The sequence below is a fragment of the Chaetura pelagica genome, unplaced genomic scaffold, assembly GCF_000747805.2.
Source record: "Chaetura pelagica isolate M959 unplaced genomic scaffold, ChaPel_1.0 scaffold809, whole genome shotgun sequence".
NCBI lineage: Eukaryota > Metazoa > Chordata > Aves > Apodiformes > Apodidae > Chaetura > Chaetura pelagica.
Genome location: NW_009954423.1, coordinates 91840 through 105845, shown reverse-complemented (window position 1 = coordinate 105845; position 14006 = coordinate 91840). Strand labels below are relative to the sequence as shown.

The 14006-nt window shown below is 40.9% G+C and overlaps 1 protein-coding gene across 1 annotated transcript in view; it reads right to left on the bottom strand.

Moving 5' to 3' along the window:
• Window positions 1–14006, bottom strand: part of PHF20 (PHD finger protein 20) — a 57702-nt gene that overhangs the window by 20876 nt on the left and 22820 nt on the right. Inside the window, exon 10 of the mRNA XM_010004470.1 lies at window positions 211–390. Coding sequence (XP_010002772.1) covers window positions 211–390 — 180 coding nt within the window. The remainder of the gene's footprint in view (window positions 1–210; window positions 391–14006) is intronic.

The window sequence follows — 14006 nt, the reverse complement described above, 5'->3', positions numbered from 1 at the left end:
TACAGTCATTAATTCTTCACTTGAAACTACTGAGAAGAAGCACTGAACAAACACTGCTCACGTTTCATACTGTGCATTCATTAAAAAAATAAACTTTAAAAGAAGGCATACAGAAAACCTTCTGTCAGTATTACCAGTTCCTTACAATGTTAAAACTTTTCCAAGACCTTTCCACATTTAACTTTTTCACTTTGAACTCAAGAGCCATACCATTTTCAACTCTTGCTTTTGCTGGAGGCTTCCGCAGCGATCGCGCTATGTGGTTCCTGCTTTGTTCTCTAACCGAATGTCCACGACTATTTAATGCACTTACAGGAGTTGAAGTTCTTCTCTTTTCTATTTTTTCACCTCTATAAGGGGTACTCCTTAGGGCTATGTGTAGAGGAGCATCTACAAAGAGAATAAAGATGAAGTCCAAGCTTTAAATGCTTTTAAAATGTAAGTCTTCTTCACTAACAGCAGCTCTGGAAGTTCATGGGGGGCATTTCTCATCAGGCCCACTGGCCAACTCACAGTGCTAACAGCTTGACCGTGGAAAAGCTTTTAAACAGAAGCTGATTTAAAGGCTAAAATCTGCAAAGCTTTTGTTGGTTTGATATTTGTTTTGGTATGGTTTTTTTTTCAAAAAGAAACACTGGATGCAAATGCATTCCCTACAGCTCTCTTCTTCCAGGAATAATGTGAATTTGAAGAAAGATGGGAAGAGGAACAGTTCACTTTGGTCACACTGGTCAGGTAACTTGAATTGTTATTTTAAGAGAAAAGAAAGGAAGCCCTATTGATTTAACCACAGCCTGTTCTGAAGAGCACACTACCATGAGGCACACAGAGGTGGCATAGAAGAACTCTGCACATTAAAGGAGTGGCAGTTTTTAAATACATACCACTGAAACAACAGTGTTCAAGTTAGAGCAAGATGCAAGAATTCAGGATCCCTACCTGAAATTCAGAAAAATCACAAGATACAGGCACGGCTGCATCTCAGTTTCCATTTACTATTTAAATCAAATAGTTCTCATCTCCTAACTACAGCTTGCAACTCCTACTGTCAGACTCCTGGACACAGAAAAAAAGAAGTGAAGCTGATAAAAGCTGAGCCTGCATGGCATGTAGAACAGCTAGCCTAATGGGACAAGTACACTGACATTTTAAGAGTGTGATATCAAGTATCTTGGCCCAGGAGACCCAGTAGCCAAGGTGACAACTTAAAGACGTTCATCAAGAATGTCCAACTCTACCATCATAAGCATCTCAGAAGTGTAGTGGATACAAAAGACAGCTTCTTGCTTGAACACTTAAATGCCAGATGCATTTTCACTTGACACCTCTAAGTAAGTAACTGCGAGGAGTACCTGGAAGTGACAGAAAACAGAGGAAAGAGTCCAAGAGGCGATACTAAAGAGAAGAAGTGGGGTCATGTACTGTGCCCTCACCAAGACTTCAGTTGAAGGCACATTAAGACCTATCATCATGGAACTTTCAGAAACAAGAAGATCTCTTCCAGCACTAAGAACCTCAAAGATCCACAAATGTGAAGGCCATTAGATGACTTTTTTCCCTTATCTTCTCACTCTGAAGTTGCATTAAAGCTTGAAGGGGTAAAAAGCAGGGAGCTGTTTGTAACTATTTCTGTAACCAAATGGTTACCTCCTAACTCATCTGCCATAGAGCTTTAAAGCAGCCACATGAAAAGACCAAACCTCAAATTTCCACAGAAGACTATCTCATAAAGGTACTTTATGTCCAGTCAGGCAACTCACTGCTGCCATTCCCTGGGTGCTTACTTACCTGAAGAGCTGCAAGGCCATAGGAAGTAGCATATTTTCCCCACAAAGAATTATCAAAACCAGAACAACTATTTCATAAGATACTGCGGCATGTGTATAGCCTTCCACTTTCAAGAGGACTAACCTTTCTTGCAGGAATAAGTATAAAGAGGGCAGGTTTTGTTGCTTTTTTTAGATACAGGTCTGTATTTGTAGAACTTCTACCAATTTGCTTACATGAGGACTTCCATGATTAGAACAGCCTGAACATCATCAGTTCAGACAGACAAAACTTTGTTTCCATTGTATGTGGGTAGCTGAAAAATAAGGTACTTCATAACCTGTTTGGGAACACCAGTGTCCTAACAAACTTCTAAAATGCAAACTGTTTGTAGCAACACAGGGTGAGAAGTCACATAAACAAGGCTTTCTTGAGGTCTCCTGATTGTCTACAGTTCTGCATTAAGTTCCAAAAATATTTACAGAACACCATCTCAGGGAACCACAAAATTAGGATAAAAAAGCAACAGAAACCAGAAAACCTTCATTCAGGCCTCCTAACTTCTCCCTCTCTAAACAGCTTGACTTCATTTCATCAATTAACCTTCAAAGAACCCCATGGCCACCTTGATCATACCAGTCTTTCTAAAAGCACAGTGCATCTGGGCTTCCTGTGGGCCAAGATCTGCACACACAGGCTCTTGGTGGAACAAAAACGTATTTCACAGCCATCAGGTTTTTTAGCTTTGCAAGACCGAGGTTGAAGGAGATTTTTGCAAGAATATGTTGTGTTTTTCATGACGCAGAAAGGTTAATACATTTATTTCTATTTTTCAGCTACCAGTAACCTGGGTGAGTTCAAGTGTACTATTTCATACAGTGGACATTTTTCTTCAATAGCAGACAAAAAAATTATTATCAACAAATATATGAAGCTTTGAAACATCTTTTGTTCTATTGACAGAAAAGTTTAGAGAGTCTATGAGATCTTGGAGCACTTCGAAATCTATTTTATGAGTTGAGACTAAATTTGAGAAGATGAAAGTTATTCCCAAACTTTTGGGAAAGTAAGCATTACAACTTGTGCCATGAAGACCTAAACTTGTAAATCTTCCACATTTAGCGTCCTGTTTCTTCTCCATACATTTTCAAACATAATTCAGATAAGCCAGTTTATAAAACTACCTCCAAAACAACAAAGAACAATTACTTACAGTAACAACCAGGACCAAAAACTTATATTTGTGTATGTAAGACTTTCTGCCTCAGCTGCACCTGCCTAGTGTGCCACCTCCTTTCACCCTCCTGACTAATCACAAGATACAGACACGGCTGCATCTCAGTTTCCATTTACTATTTAAATCAAATAGTTCTCATCTTCCTAACTACAGCTTGCAACTCCTACTGTCAGACTCCTGGACACAGAAAAAAAGAAGTGAAGCTGATAAAAGCTGAGCCTGCATGGCATGTAGAACAGCTAGCCTAATGGGACAAGTACACTGACATTTTAAGAGTGTGATATCAAGTATCTTGGCCCAGGAGACCCAGTAGCCAAGGTGACAACTTAAAGACGTTCATCAAGAATGTCCAACTCTACCATCATAAGCATCTCAGAAGTGTAGTGGATACAAAAGACAGCTTCTTGCTTGAACACTTAAATGCCAGATGCATTTTCACTTGACACCTCTAAGTAAGTAACTGCGAGGAGTACCTGGAAGTGACAGAAAACAGAGGAAAGAGTCCAAGAGGCCATACTAAAGAGAAGAAGTGAGGTCATGTACTGTGCCCTCACCAAGACTTCAGTTGAAGGCACATTAAGACCTATCATCATGGAACTTTCAGAAACAAGAAGATCTCTTCCAGCACTAAGAACCTCAAAGATCCACAAATGTGAAGGCCATTAGATGACTTTTTTCCCTCATCTTCTCACTCTGAAGTTGCATTAAAGCTTGAAGGGGTAAAAAGCAGGGAGCTGTTTGTAACTATTTCTGTAACCAAATGGTTACCTCCTAACTCATCTGCCATAGAGCTTTAGAGCAGCCACATGAAAAGACCAAACCTCAAATTTCCACAGAAGACTATCTCATAAAGGTACTTTATGTCCAGTCAGGCAACTCACTGCTGCCATTCCCTGGGTGCTTACTTACCTGAAGAGCTGCAAGGCCATAGGAAGTAGCATATTTTCCCCACAAAGAATTATCAAAACCAGAACAACTATTTCAAAAGATACTGCGGCATGTGTATAGCCTTCCACTTTCAAGAGGACTAACCTTTCTTGCAGGAATAAGTATAAAGAGGGCAGGTTTTGTTGCTTTTTTTAGATACAGGTCTGTATTTGTAGAACTTCTACCAATTTGCTTACATGAGGACTTCCATGATTAGAACAGCCTGAACATCATCAGTTCAGACAGACAAAACTTTGTTTCCATTGTATGTGGGTAGCTGAAAAATAAGGTACTTCATAACCTGTTTGGGAACACCAGTGTCCTAACAAACTTCTAAAATGCAAACTGTTTGTAGCAACACAGGGTGAGAAGTCACATAAACAAGGCTTTCTTGAGGTCTCCTGATTGTCTACAGTTCTGCATTAAGTTCCAAAAATATTTACAGAACACCATCTCAGGGAACCACAAAATTAGGATAAAAAAGCAACAGAAACCAGAAAACCTTCATTCAGGCCTCCTAACTTCTCCCTCTCTAAACAGCTTGACTTCATTTCATCAATTAACCTTCAAAGAACCCCATGGCCACCTTGATCATACCAGTCTTTCTAAAAGCACAGTGCATCTGGGCTTCCTGTGGGCCAAGATCTGCACACACAGGCTCTTGGTGGAACAAAAACGTATTTCACAGCCATCAGGTTTTTTAGCTTTGCAAGACCGAGGTTGAAGGAGATTTTTGCAAGAATATGTTGTGTTTTTCATGACACAGAAAGGTTAATACATTTATTTCTATTTTTCAGCTACCAGTAACCTGGGTGAGTTCAAGTGTACTATTTCATACAGTGGACATTTTTCTTCAATAGCAGACAAAAAAATTATTATCAACAAATATATGAAGCTTTGAAACATCTTTTGTTCTATTGACAGAAAAGTTTAGAGAGTCTATGAGATCTTTGAGCACTTTGAAATCTATTTTATGAGTTGAGACTAAATTTGAGAACATGAAAGTTATTCCCAAACTTTTGGGAAAGTAAGCATTACAACTTGTGCCATGAAGACCTAAACTTGTAAATCTTCCACATTTAGCGTCCTGTTTCTTCTCCATACATTTTCAAACATAATTCAGATAAGCCAGTTTATAAAACTACCTCCAAAACAACAAAGAACAATTACTTACAGTAACAACCAGGACCAAAAACTTATATTTGTGTATGTAAGACTTTCTGCCTCAGCTGCACCTGCCTAGTGTGCCACCTCCTTTCACCCTCCTGACTCCCTGAGCCACCCTTCAGTCTCCAGAAGGCCGCCTCCTCCTCCTCCTCCCATCACTCTGGATGTGAGGTTTCAAGAAAGGCCAACACAGAGCACACAATACACCTTATCTCCATGGAGAACACTTTCCACTTTGGCCAGTGCTGCAACGAACTTCTCTTGCCAGCCATTATCCCTGTAAGCCCTCTACTGAGGCTACCAGGCAACAAGAGGATGCACTGTGAGTCTGTAGTGAGCAGCAGGACTATGCTCAGAAAGACTCCAACTGGGAAGTGCACGGGAGACTCCAATGCATCTCCTAAACCTGTCTATGCAGGTCCTATGAAAACACCTGCACTTGTCTTAAAGATGTCCTGAAGTAAGACACAAGTGGCACCTAAGACACAACTTCCACACGTTCCCGATGATGCCCAACTCAAACAAAAATAAAAATAGGTATCAGTATCCTTTGATACCTACCTCTATGATTCAGAACGTCATTAATCATTAGGATTATATAATTCTTTACAAATAGACCACGAAAACGTTACTGACATCCAGGACAGTGATAGTTTCACTGTTCCAGAGCACATGTTGATGTTCCAATTCAACACCAGTAGATTAACTTCTCGCTCAAATGATGCCAGATACCACAGGAACAGGAGACAGATTCATAAAAACTGGAGATGAAGAGGCTTGCTGATTAACTGCCCACTCCTCTTCCATAGAGCTCTCTCAGGCCTCTCTTCTCGAAGCCTAAGGGAAGTATTCTCTTTCATTAAAAAGAGATGATCCAGAAGCAGTGAAGGATCTTCAAAACAAATACAGAGCTGAGATATGAAACCATCTCAACCTTGCAGAAATCACAAGGACAGAGCCTGAAGGGAACTTACATCTAAGAATGTCAAGACTCTGTGACAAAGCAACAGCTTTCTGCCTGACCCAACACAGACAATGTCAGACCTCAGTTAATAAGATGGTTCAGCCTTCAGAGGAAGCAGAGAGTGAACTCCCAAGTGGTATGAATTAGATGATGTTCACCATCCACAGCTGTGAGATCATGTACTGAAAATATCCACTGATACTTTCAAGAACTGCAAGACCACACATCATCTTGGCTTACAGGCCAAGTATTTCATCTGGCCTCCCTCCACAAACTAAAGGCAGTATCTCAAGCCACAAAGCCTATCAGGGAATCTGCAGAACACAGGGGGTGTTAATGCAGATCTCCACTAGTTCAGTAAGGTTTGTAGATCACCCATCCACATTGCCCTACCTAGCAAAGAGGCATCCATCAGGCAATTCTCAGAGGAAACAGGAAACCCCCCCAAAAGGATCTTCCAGAAAATCTGGCCACACGCCAGACATAACTGTTACCTGTTGACAACGGGATGCCTTACATGTTCAAGCTGCCAAAGCAAGTTTGCCAACCTCTTCCCTGTCAGCTTGCCCTCTGCATACACAAGGTTTGGATCTCACCAGCAACACATGCAAAGATGAGACCCCTTTACTCTTTTACATGTATTCCTGGAATTCAGACACTCATGCATTAAAATTACATGTTCTAACTAACCTTGAGTAATGTAAAAAGGAATTTTTCTTACAAACTTGCATATAAAAATTTAAAACTGACAAAATACGTGGGTCTCTTTTGAAGTACCTGCTATGGACTTCTCAGTAGGGACAGATTTTCTGCAGCCCCTGAACTATACGTTGCAGGTCCATTGCTTGCTCTTCTCCCCTACGGAAAGGAGAACAGCAGAGCCATGACTAGAAGCAGCACCCACATACTAGACCTGCAGCCCAACACTGCACAGCACTCCTGAAGTCTCAAAACCAGGTTTAACTTCACTCCTCAGAGAAACTGAACAAACTGGGACTCTAAGGGTATCAATCAACTGATGAAGTCCCTGCCAGTACAAGAGTTGTTCGGAGGACAGTCTCGAATCAGTCAGCACGACTAAGTAGGTATTCAGAGAATTAGGATTAGAATTTCCCAACAAATCTTCAGTATAGCTCATTGTGCAGGTAGAGAGCAGTGACAAGTGGTGTCCCTCAGCCGTCAGTACTGACCAGTCCTGCTTAATACCTTCATCAGTGATGCTGACAGTTGGATCAAAGGCACCTTCAGTATGTCTGCAGGTGACACCAAGCTGAGTAGTGTGGTTGACATGCCGGAGGGACAGGATTCCACTCAGAGGGACCAGGACAAGCTCCAGAAGTGTGCTCATGTGAACATCCCAAGGTTCAGCAAGGCCAAGTGCAAGGTCCTGCACCTGGGTTGGGGCAACCCACTTTTATCAATGCAGGCTGGGGAATGAGGGATTGAGGACAGCCCTGCAGAGAAGGACCTGGGGGTTGAAAAGCTTGACAGAAACTGGCAACCTGCACTCACAACAGGAAAGACCAACTGTGTCCTGGGCTGCATAAAAAGCAGTGTGACCTGTAGGGCAAGGGAGGTGACACTCTCCCTCTACCACACTCTGGTGAGACCCCATCTGCAGTGCTGCATCCAGCTCTGGGCTCTCAGCACAAGACAGATATGGACCTGTCAAAGTGGGTCCAGAGGAAGTAATTAAAATGGTCAGAGGACTGGAGCATCTTTCCTATGGGGAAAGGTGGAAAGAGCTGGGATTGCTTCTTCTGGAGTAGAGAAAGCTCCAGGGACTGGAGCCACACCGTTGCCTTTCAATATTTAAAGGGAACTTATAAGTAAGATGAGGACAAACTTTTTAGCAGGGCTTGTGGCAACAGGCCAAGACGTGATGGTTTTAAACCATAACTTTTTAGCAGGGCTTGTGGCAACAGGCCAAGGTGTGATGGTTTTAAACCATAAGAGGTAGATTTAGACTAGATAGAAGGATGAAATTATTTACAATGAGAGTGGTGAAACACTGGTCAAGGTTGCCCAGAGAGGTGGTCGATGCCCCATTCCTAGAAATATTCCAGCTCAGGTTAGACACAGCTCTGAACAACCTGGTCTAGTTGGAAGATGTCCCTGCTCACTGCAGGGAGGTGGGACTAAATGGCTTTAAAGGTCCTTTCCCACCCAAACTATTCTATGATTCTGTAAGTATAGAGCCTACCCATGGTCTAAGGTGAGGAGCACCAGCTGTGCAAGAGCTGAAGCCTGGCACAGGCTTTCAGATTTCAAAAAGCTTGTTCAACAAAAGGGCATGAACTGAATTTTGTCAAATCTCCAAATGAAAAAATTTTACTAAAAAATGAAAGCTACCAATTCAGAAAGATTCAAATCAAGACAGACACTTCAGATGTTCCAATTATGAGTTGCAGGTACAAAGAATGAAATAAGCTATGCCATGCCTTGTGTCTTTGGAGTGGTCTAGGTCAGAAAATAACCAACTTCCTTAAAAATAACCTTTTGCAGGCACTTCATGTAAAATAACATGGACAGACATATCTGAAAGGGAAAATTGGCACCTCCAGAGGAAGTTGTTTAGTGTTTCTTTGGCACAAGTATGGGAAGAGATACTTCAATGGTAAACCAAAGGATTGTGCAGGGAAAAAGAAGGGACCACAGAGAATAAGTCTATATTAAGGGTAATGCATATGGAACACAGAATGTGGTTCTGCTCCTTTTTTTATTACATCACTCAAGTATCTAGCTGCCAAAATTTTACCAGATACTACACCACATTCAATTTCCAAGTGATGTGGTAGAACTTCTCCGTTTGAATCATCAAAACCATAAGAGACTTTGAGAAACCATCTGCAGCTTATGCTCCAAAAGTTTTTTTTAAGCTTATGCATCCACTTACTTTTGTGTAGATCTTGCTTGTCCTCTTTGACAGAATGGCTACAGGTGGCTCTACAAAGCATCTCAAGAGGGGCAACACAACCCAAGAGCTGAGGGCTGAAATACCTGCACCTCCTCTATTCCAGAGGGACACAAAATCAATCACCTTATTCTCTAGAAGGACAATTCTTTCAGTGAAGACCAAATAGCAGGAACACTCATGGAGTTAAGTATTATGACATGGGGCTGGGGGGAAGAGTTTTTTCATCACAACGATTCCACAGTACCTCCCAATAAATTAAAGAGAAGAGGTACTGCATGACTGCATCCAGTAGCCATTGAAGTCTGTGCCATTCTGTTCAGAGTAGTAAGGCTTATCTGCAATACAAGTTTGGCAACGGTAGTTCTCCCCCTTCTGGTCCATGAAGTTGAAGTGCCACTACAGAATTTAGAGAGTTACCTGTAGAAGTTGTCACTGCAAAGGTATCATTCCTAGTGAAAAGGCAGAGACAAGACAAATAGGTTCCACATTAACCTTTCCACCTAACTAAAATTTTGAAGCCAATGACAAGTGGCACAATTTGCATTTCAGATGTTGGAACTTCAGTCTCCACTTCAGCGCAGAGGAATTATATTTAAATAGTTCCTTGTAGATCCTACAACAGTCATTGAAGGCCACCTACATCCATCTTATTTTCTATTGTGCTGAAATTCTAAATGTTAAGTACCACAAGGAAGAGGTTTTCCTACTGCTCTGAATAGTGCATAGTTTCCTAGAACTTTAGAAAGAATCAGAATTTTCACTTTAAATCTAGCCAACTGTTCAAGCCACTAATTATTTACTTATAATTTAATGTGTAGCAGAAACAGTAAGGAGACCCAGAACTCCAAAATTAAACTTGATAGGTATTGAAGCATACTAAAGCTTCTAAAGCAATGAGTGTCTCCAAGCTTCCAGGATAACAAGACTCCTGATTTCTAAAGTCTTACCTGTTAGAAACAGCCACCTTTCTTAGGCATTAAAACCTATTTAATAGGGTGAAGCATAAGAAAAGGATATTTTTGCCAAAAGGTAAAATGATTCAGATGTATTCACTTTAAACAACAGAATTTTTGGTCACAACAGGATGGTAAAGATGAAAAGTAAACCCACCATGTACCATACTTCATGATGTACTCAAAAGCCTTCACTCTCACTAAGAAGTACATCCGAAAAAGCCTTTTAAAAATTTGACCTAGAAGTGTTCAGTAGATGAGGAGAAAGTCTTGCTAAGAAGGTTGTCTTCCTCTATATGCCACTAAGAACAGAAGAGTTGCTTGCAAAATGGAGCAGTACGAGCTCATAAGCCCCATTAAGTCTCCTGTAGAATGTGAGGTGGCCCACAGCAAAACCCAGAAGATAATTAGAAGACGAGATTAAGTTAAAAAAACAAAATGACAATATCTGTAAAAGGAAAATTGGCTTCATCCTGGCTCAAACCAGAACAGTATCTGACACATAACTGACATAAAATGTCATTACTTTTCTTTGTCAAGAAAAACCCTACTGTAGCTGTGCCATTCTGTTCAGAGTAGTAAGGCTTATCTGCAATACAAGTTTGGCAACGGTAGTTCTCCCCCTTCTGGTCCATGAAGTTGAAGTGCCACTACAGAATTTAGAGAGTTACCTGTAGAAGTTGTCACTGCAAAGGTATCATTCCTAGTGAAAAGGCAGAGACAAGACAAATGGGTTCCACATTAACCTTTCCACCTAACTAAAATTTTGAAGCCAATGACAAGTGGCACAATTTGCATTTCAGATGTTGGAACTTCAGTCTCCACTTCAGCGCAGAGGAATTATATTTAAATAGTTCCTTGTAGATCCTACAACAGTCATTGAAGGCCACCTACATCCATCTTATTTTCTATTGTGCTGAAATTCTAAATGTTAAGTACCACAAGGAAGAGGTTTTCCTACTGCTCTGAATAGTGCATAGTTTCCTAGAACTTTAGAAAGAATCAGAATTTTCACTTTAAATCTAGCCAACTGTTCAAGCCACTAATTATTTACTTATAATTTAATGTGTAGCAGAAACAGTAAGGAGACCCAGAACTCCAAAATTAAACTTGATAGGTATTGAAGCATACTAAAGCTTCTAAAGCAATGAGTGTCTCCAAGCTTCCAGGATAACAAGACTCCTGATTTCTAAAGTCTTACCTGTTAGAAACAGCCACCTTTCTTAGGCATTAAAACCTATTTAATAGGGTGAAGCATAAGAAAAGGATATTTTTGCCAAAAGGTAAAATGATTCAGATGTATTCACTTTAAACAACAGAATTTTTGGTCACAACAGGATGGTAAAGATGAAAAGTAAACCCACCATGTACCATACTTCATGATGTACTCAAAAGCCTTCACTCTCACTAAGCAGTACATCCTAAAAAGCCTTTGAAAAATTTGACCTAGAAGTGTTCAGTAGATGAGGAGAAAGTCTTGCTAAGAAGGTTGTCTTCCTCTATATGCCACTAAGAACAGAAGACTTGCAAAATGGAGCAGTACGAGCTCATAAGCCCCATTAAGTCTCCTGTAGAATGTGAGGTGGCCCCACAGCAAAACCCAGAAGATAATTAGAAGATGAGATTAAGTTAAAAAAAACAAAATTACAATCTCTGTAAAAGGAAAACTGGCTTCATCCTGGCTCAAACCAGAACAATATCTGACACATAACTGACATAAAATGTCATTACTTTTCTTTGTCAAGAAAAACCCTACTGTAGCTCCACAACAGCAGGTTTTGACAGCAAAGGTGACCGTGAGAACTTCCTGGTCCACCTTTCACTTGGATGTGCTGTTCCACAGCTGTCAGCACCACCCAGGGGCTCTCTGCAGGGACATACTATGAGGCACATCACTGAAACAATGAAGGTTCAAAGCCCATTCACCCATTCACAGGTGGGGAATGAAAGAGATGGGAGCTTAAAACAAACAAATACGTTACAACTCAACATCACAATGAATTACCTGCCAGTGCAGCCCAGACAATGACATCAAACCAACAGCGTGCATGTCAGGGAAAGGATGAATTCAAGGGTCAAGATCTTGAGACACCAGTTAGCTCATTCAGAACAAAGACAGAAAAACAACTTCTCAAACCAAAATAATTATGCAGTTACAAAAAGCAGAAGTTTGTTTATATAAAAGCACATGAGACAAGAAGCTAATCCCTGTGGAGGTCCCTGGGCAGCTGTTAGTAACTGCAAAGTGCTGCTCTCAGTTGTGTTACTCAAGGCAGCTTCACAAAATCACAGAATAGTTTGGGTTTGAAGGGGCCTTAAAAATCAACCAGTTCCAACACCCCTGCATGAGCAGGGACACCTCCCACTAGACCAGGTTGCTCCAAGCCCCATCCAACCTGCCCTTGAACACTTCTAGGGATGGGACAGTCACAGCTTCCCTGGACAACAATGGTGGCTGTCTCACCACCCTGATAGTGAAGAATCTATTCCTAATATCTCATCTACTATCTCCCCTCTTCCTATTTCAAAGCATTATCCCTTACCATCTCACCACATGCCCTCATAAAAAGTCCCTTCCCCAGCTTTCCTGGAGCCCCTTCAGGCACTGGAAGGTGCTCAAAGGTCTCCCTGGAGCCTTCTCTTCTTTAGACTGAACACTTCCAACTCTCTCAGCCTGTCTGCAGAGCAGAGCTGCTCCAGCCCATGGATCACCTTCAATACCCTTCTCTGGACTCTCTCCAGGAACTTTCTGTCCTCTTTATGTTGGGGGATCTCTAGGTGAGGTCTCATAAGAGCTGAGTAGAGGGGGACAATCTCCCTCCACCTGGCCCTGCTGGTCATGCTGCTTTTGATGCAGCCAGGACACAGTTGGTTTTTGGGCTGCAAAGCATAATACACACAAGGTGGCACTTCCTAACATGTTTAGAGAAAAAAATCTTCCTCTAGTTAAATAAACCTTATGTCGTTGCATTAAAATTACAGAAGTATTTGGGGAACAGAACTACATGTAGTAGAAGTATTTTAAGCTACACTTATCTTGTTAGAAACAGGCAGTAGCACCTCAAATGAAATAATATTTGGTGGATGCATCAGGAAAAGCAGCCATGAAGCAAGGAAGGCTAGATGTATTCTACTGTAGTGAGATGCAGCTCAGTGAACATCTTGCAAGACTTTGAAATTCTTCATGAAACTGAGTATTAACAAAAGATCAAATGCAAAGAAAAAAACACCAGGGAATTCAGCAGAGAGAAAGCTGGATTTTAGAAACAAGACTCCATCAGAAGACAAAAGCAGTGACAGCTTCTACAGAGCCACAGTACAAAGAGAACCCAGCCCACAAGAACCATGTTCAGATGGGGGATCAACAGCAGCACTGCAGCTCACAACCAGACCTACATGGCTACTGATGTTATGCAAGACATGAAGAACAAAGTGCTTCATAGAGAATGGGACAGTGAAGAAGTTGTCAATGTAATTTTGAAGACTGCAAAGCAGTCATAACTTAAAAATTAATTAACTGCCTTTTCCCTAACCATTATGGTTTTATCCCTTTCCATTACTCACCAGTTTTGTGAGGATCTTTTTCAAGTACAGCTGCATTTTTTAAATACTAGGACTCCTTTTCCCCACAGGTCCAGCAATGAGAACCATAAATACTGCATAAACTGGTACTAGATTTCCAGCTAAGTAGACTCTAAGTCAGATCAAGAAATGTAAAGACTAAGTAAGAAACAGCAAACAACTGGAGTTATCCAGATTGTTGCCTGAATACAAAAAAGGACAGAAGCCTTCAAACAGTACTATTTAGATTTTTGTCAAGCAAGGGAAAAAAATTAAATATATCAGAAACTCAGAGAACTGTAGTTTTGAAAAAAGAACAGAGGTTTAATACTTAAGTGAGTTGTTACAAAGCAGTAAGAGAAGTTGTGTAGATGGTTCATTACAGAACGCCCTCTGTATTTCTAGATTAGGGAATTAAGTCTTCAGTTTCATCTTCCCTAAAATATAATGTTTACACATATTATGCTGCTTCTCCAAAAAGCAGTATGCTGCTATGGAGTCCTAAAGAGACTC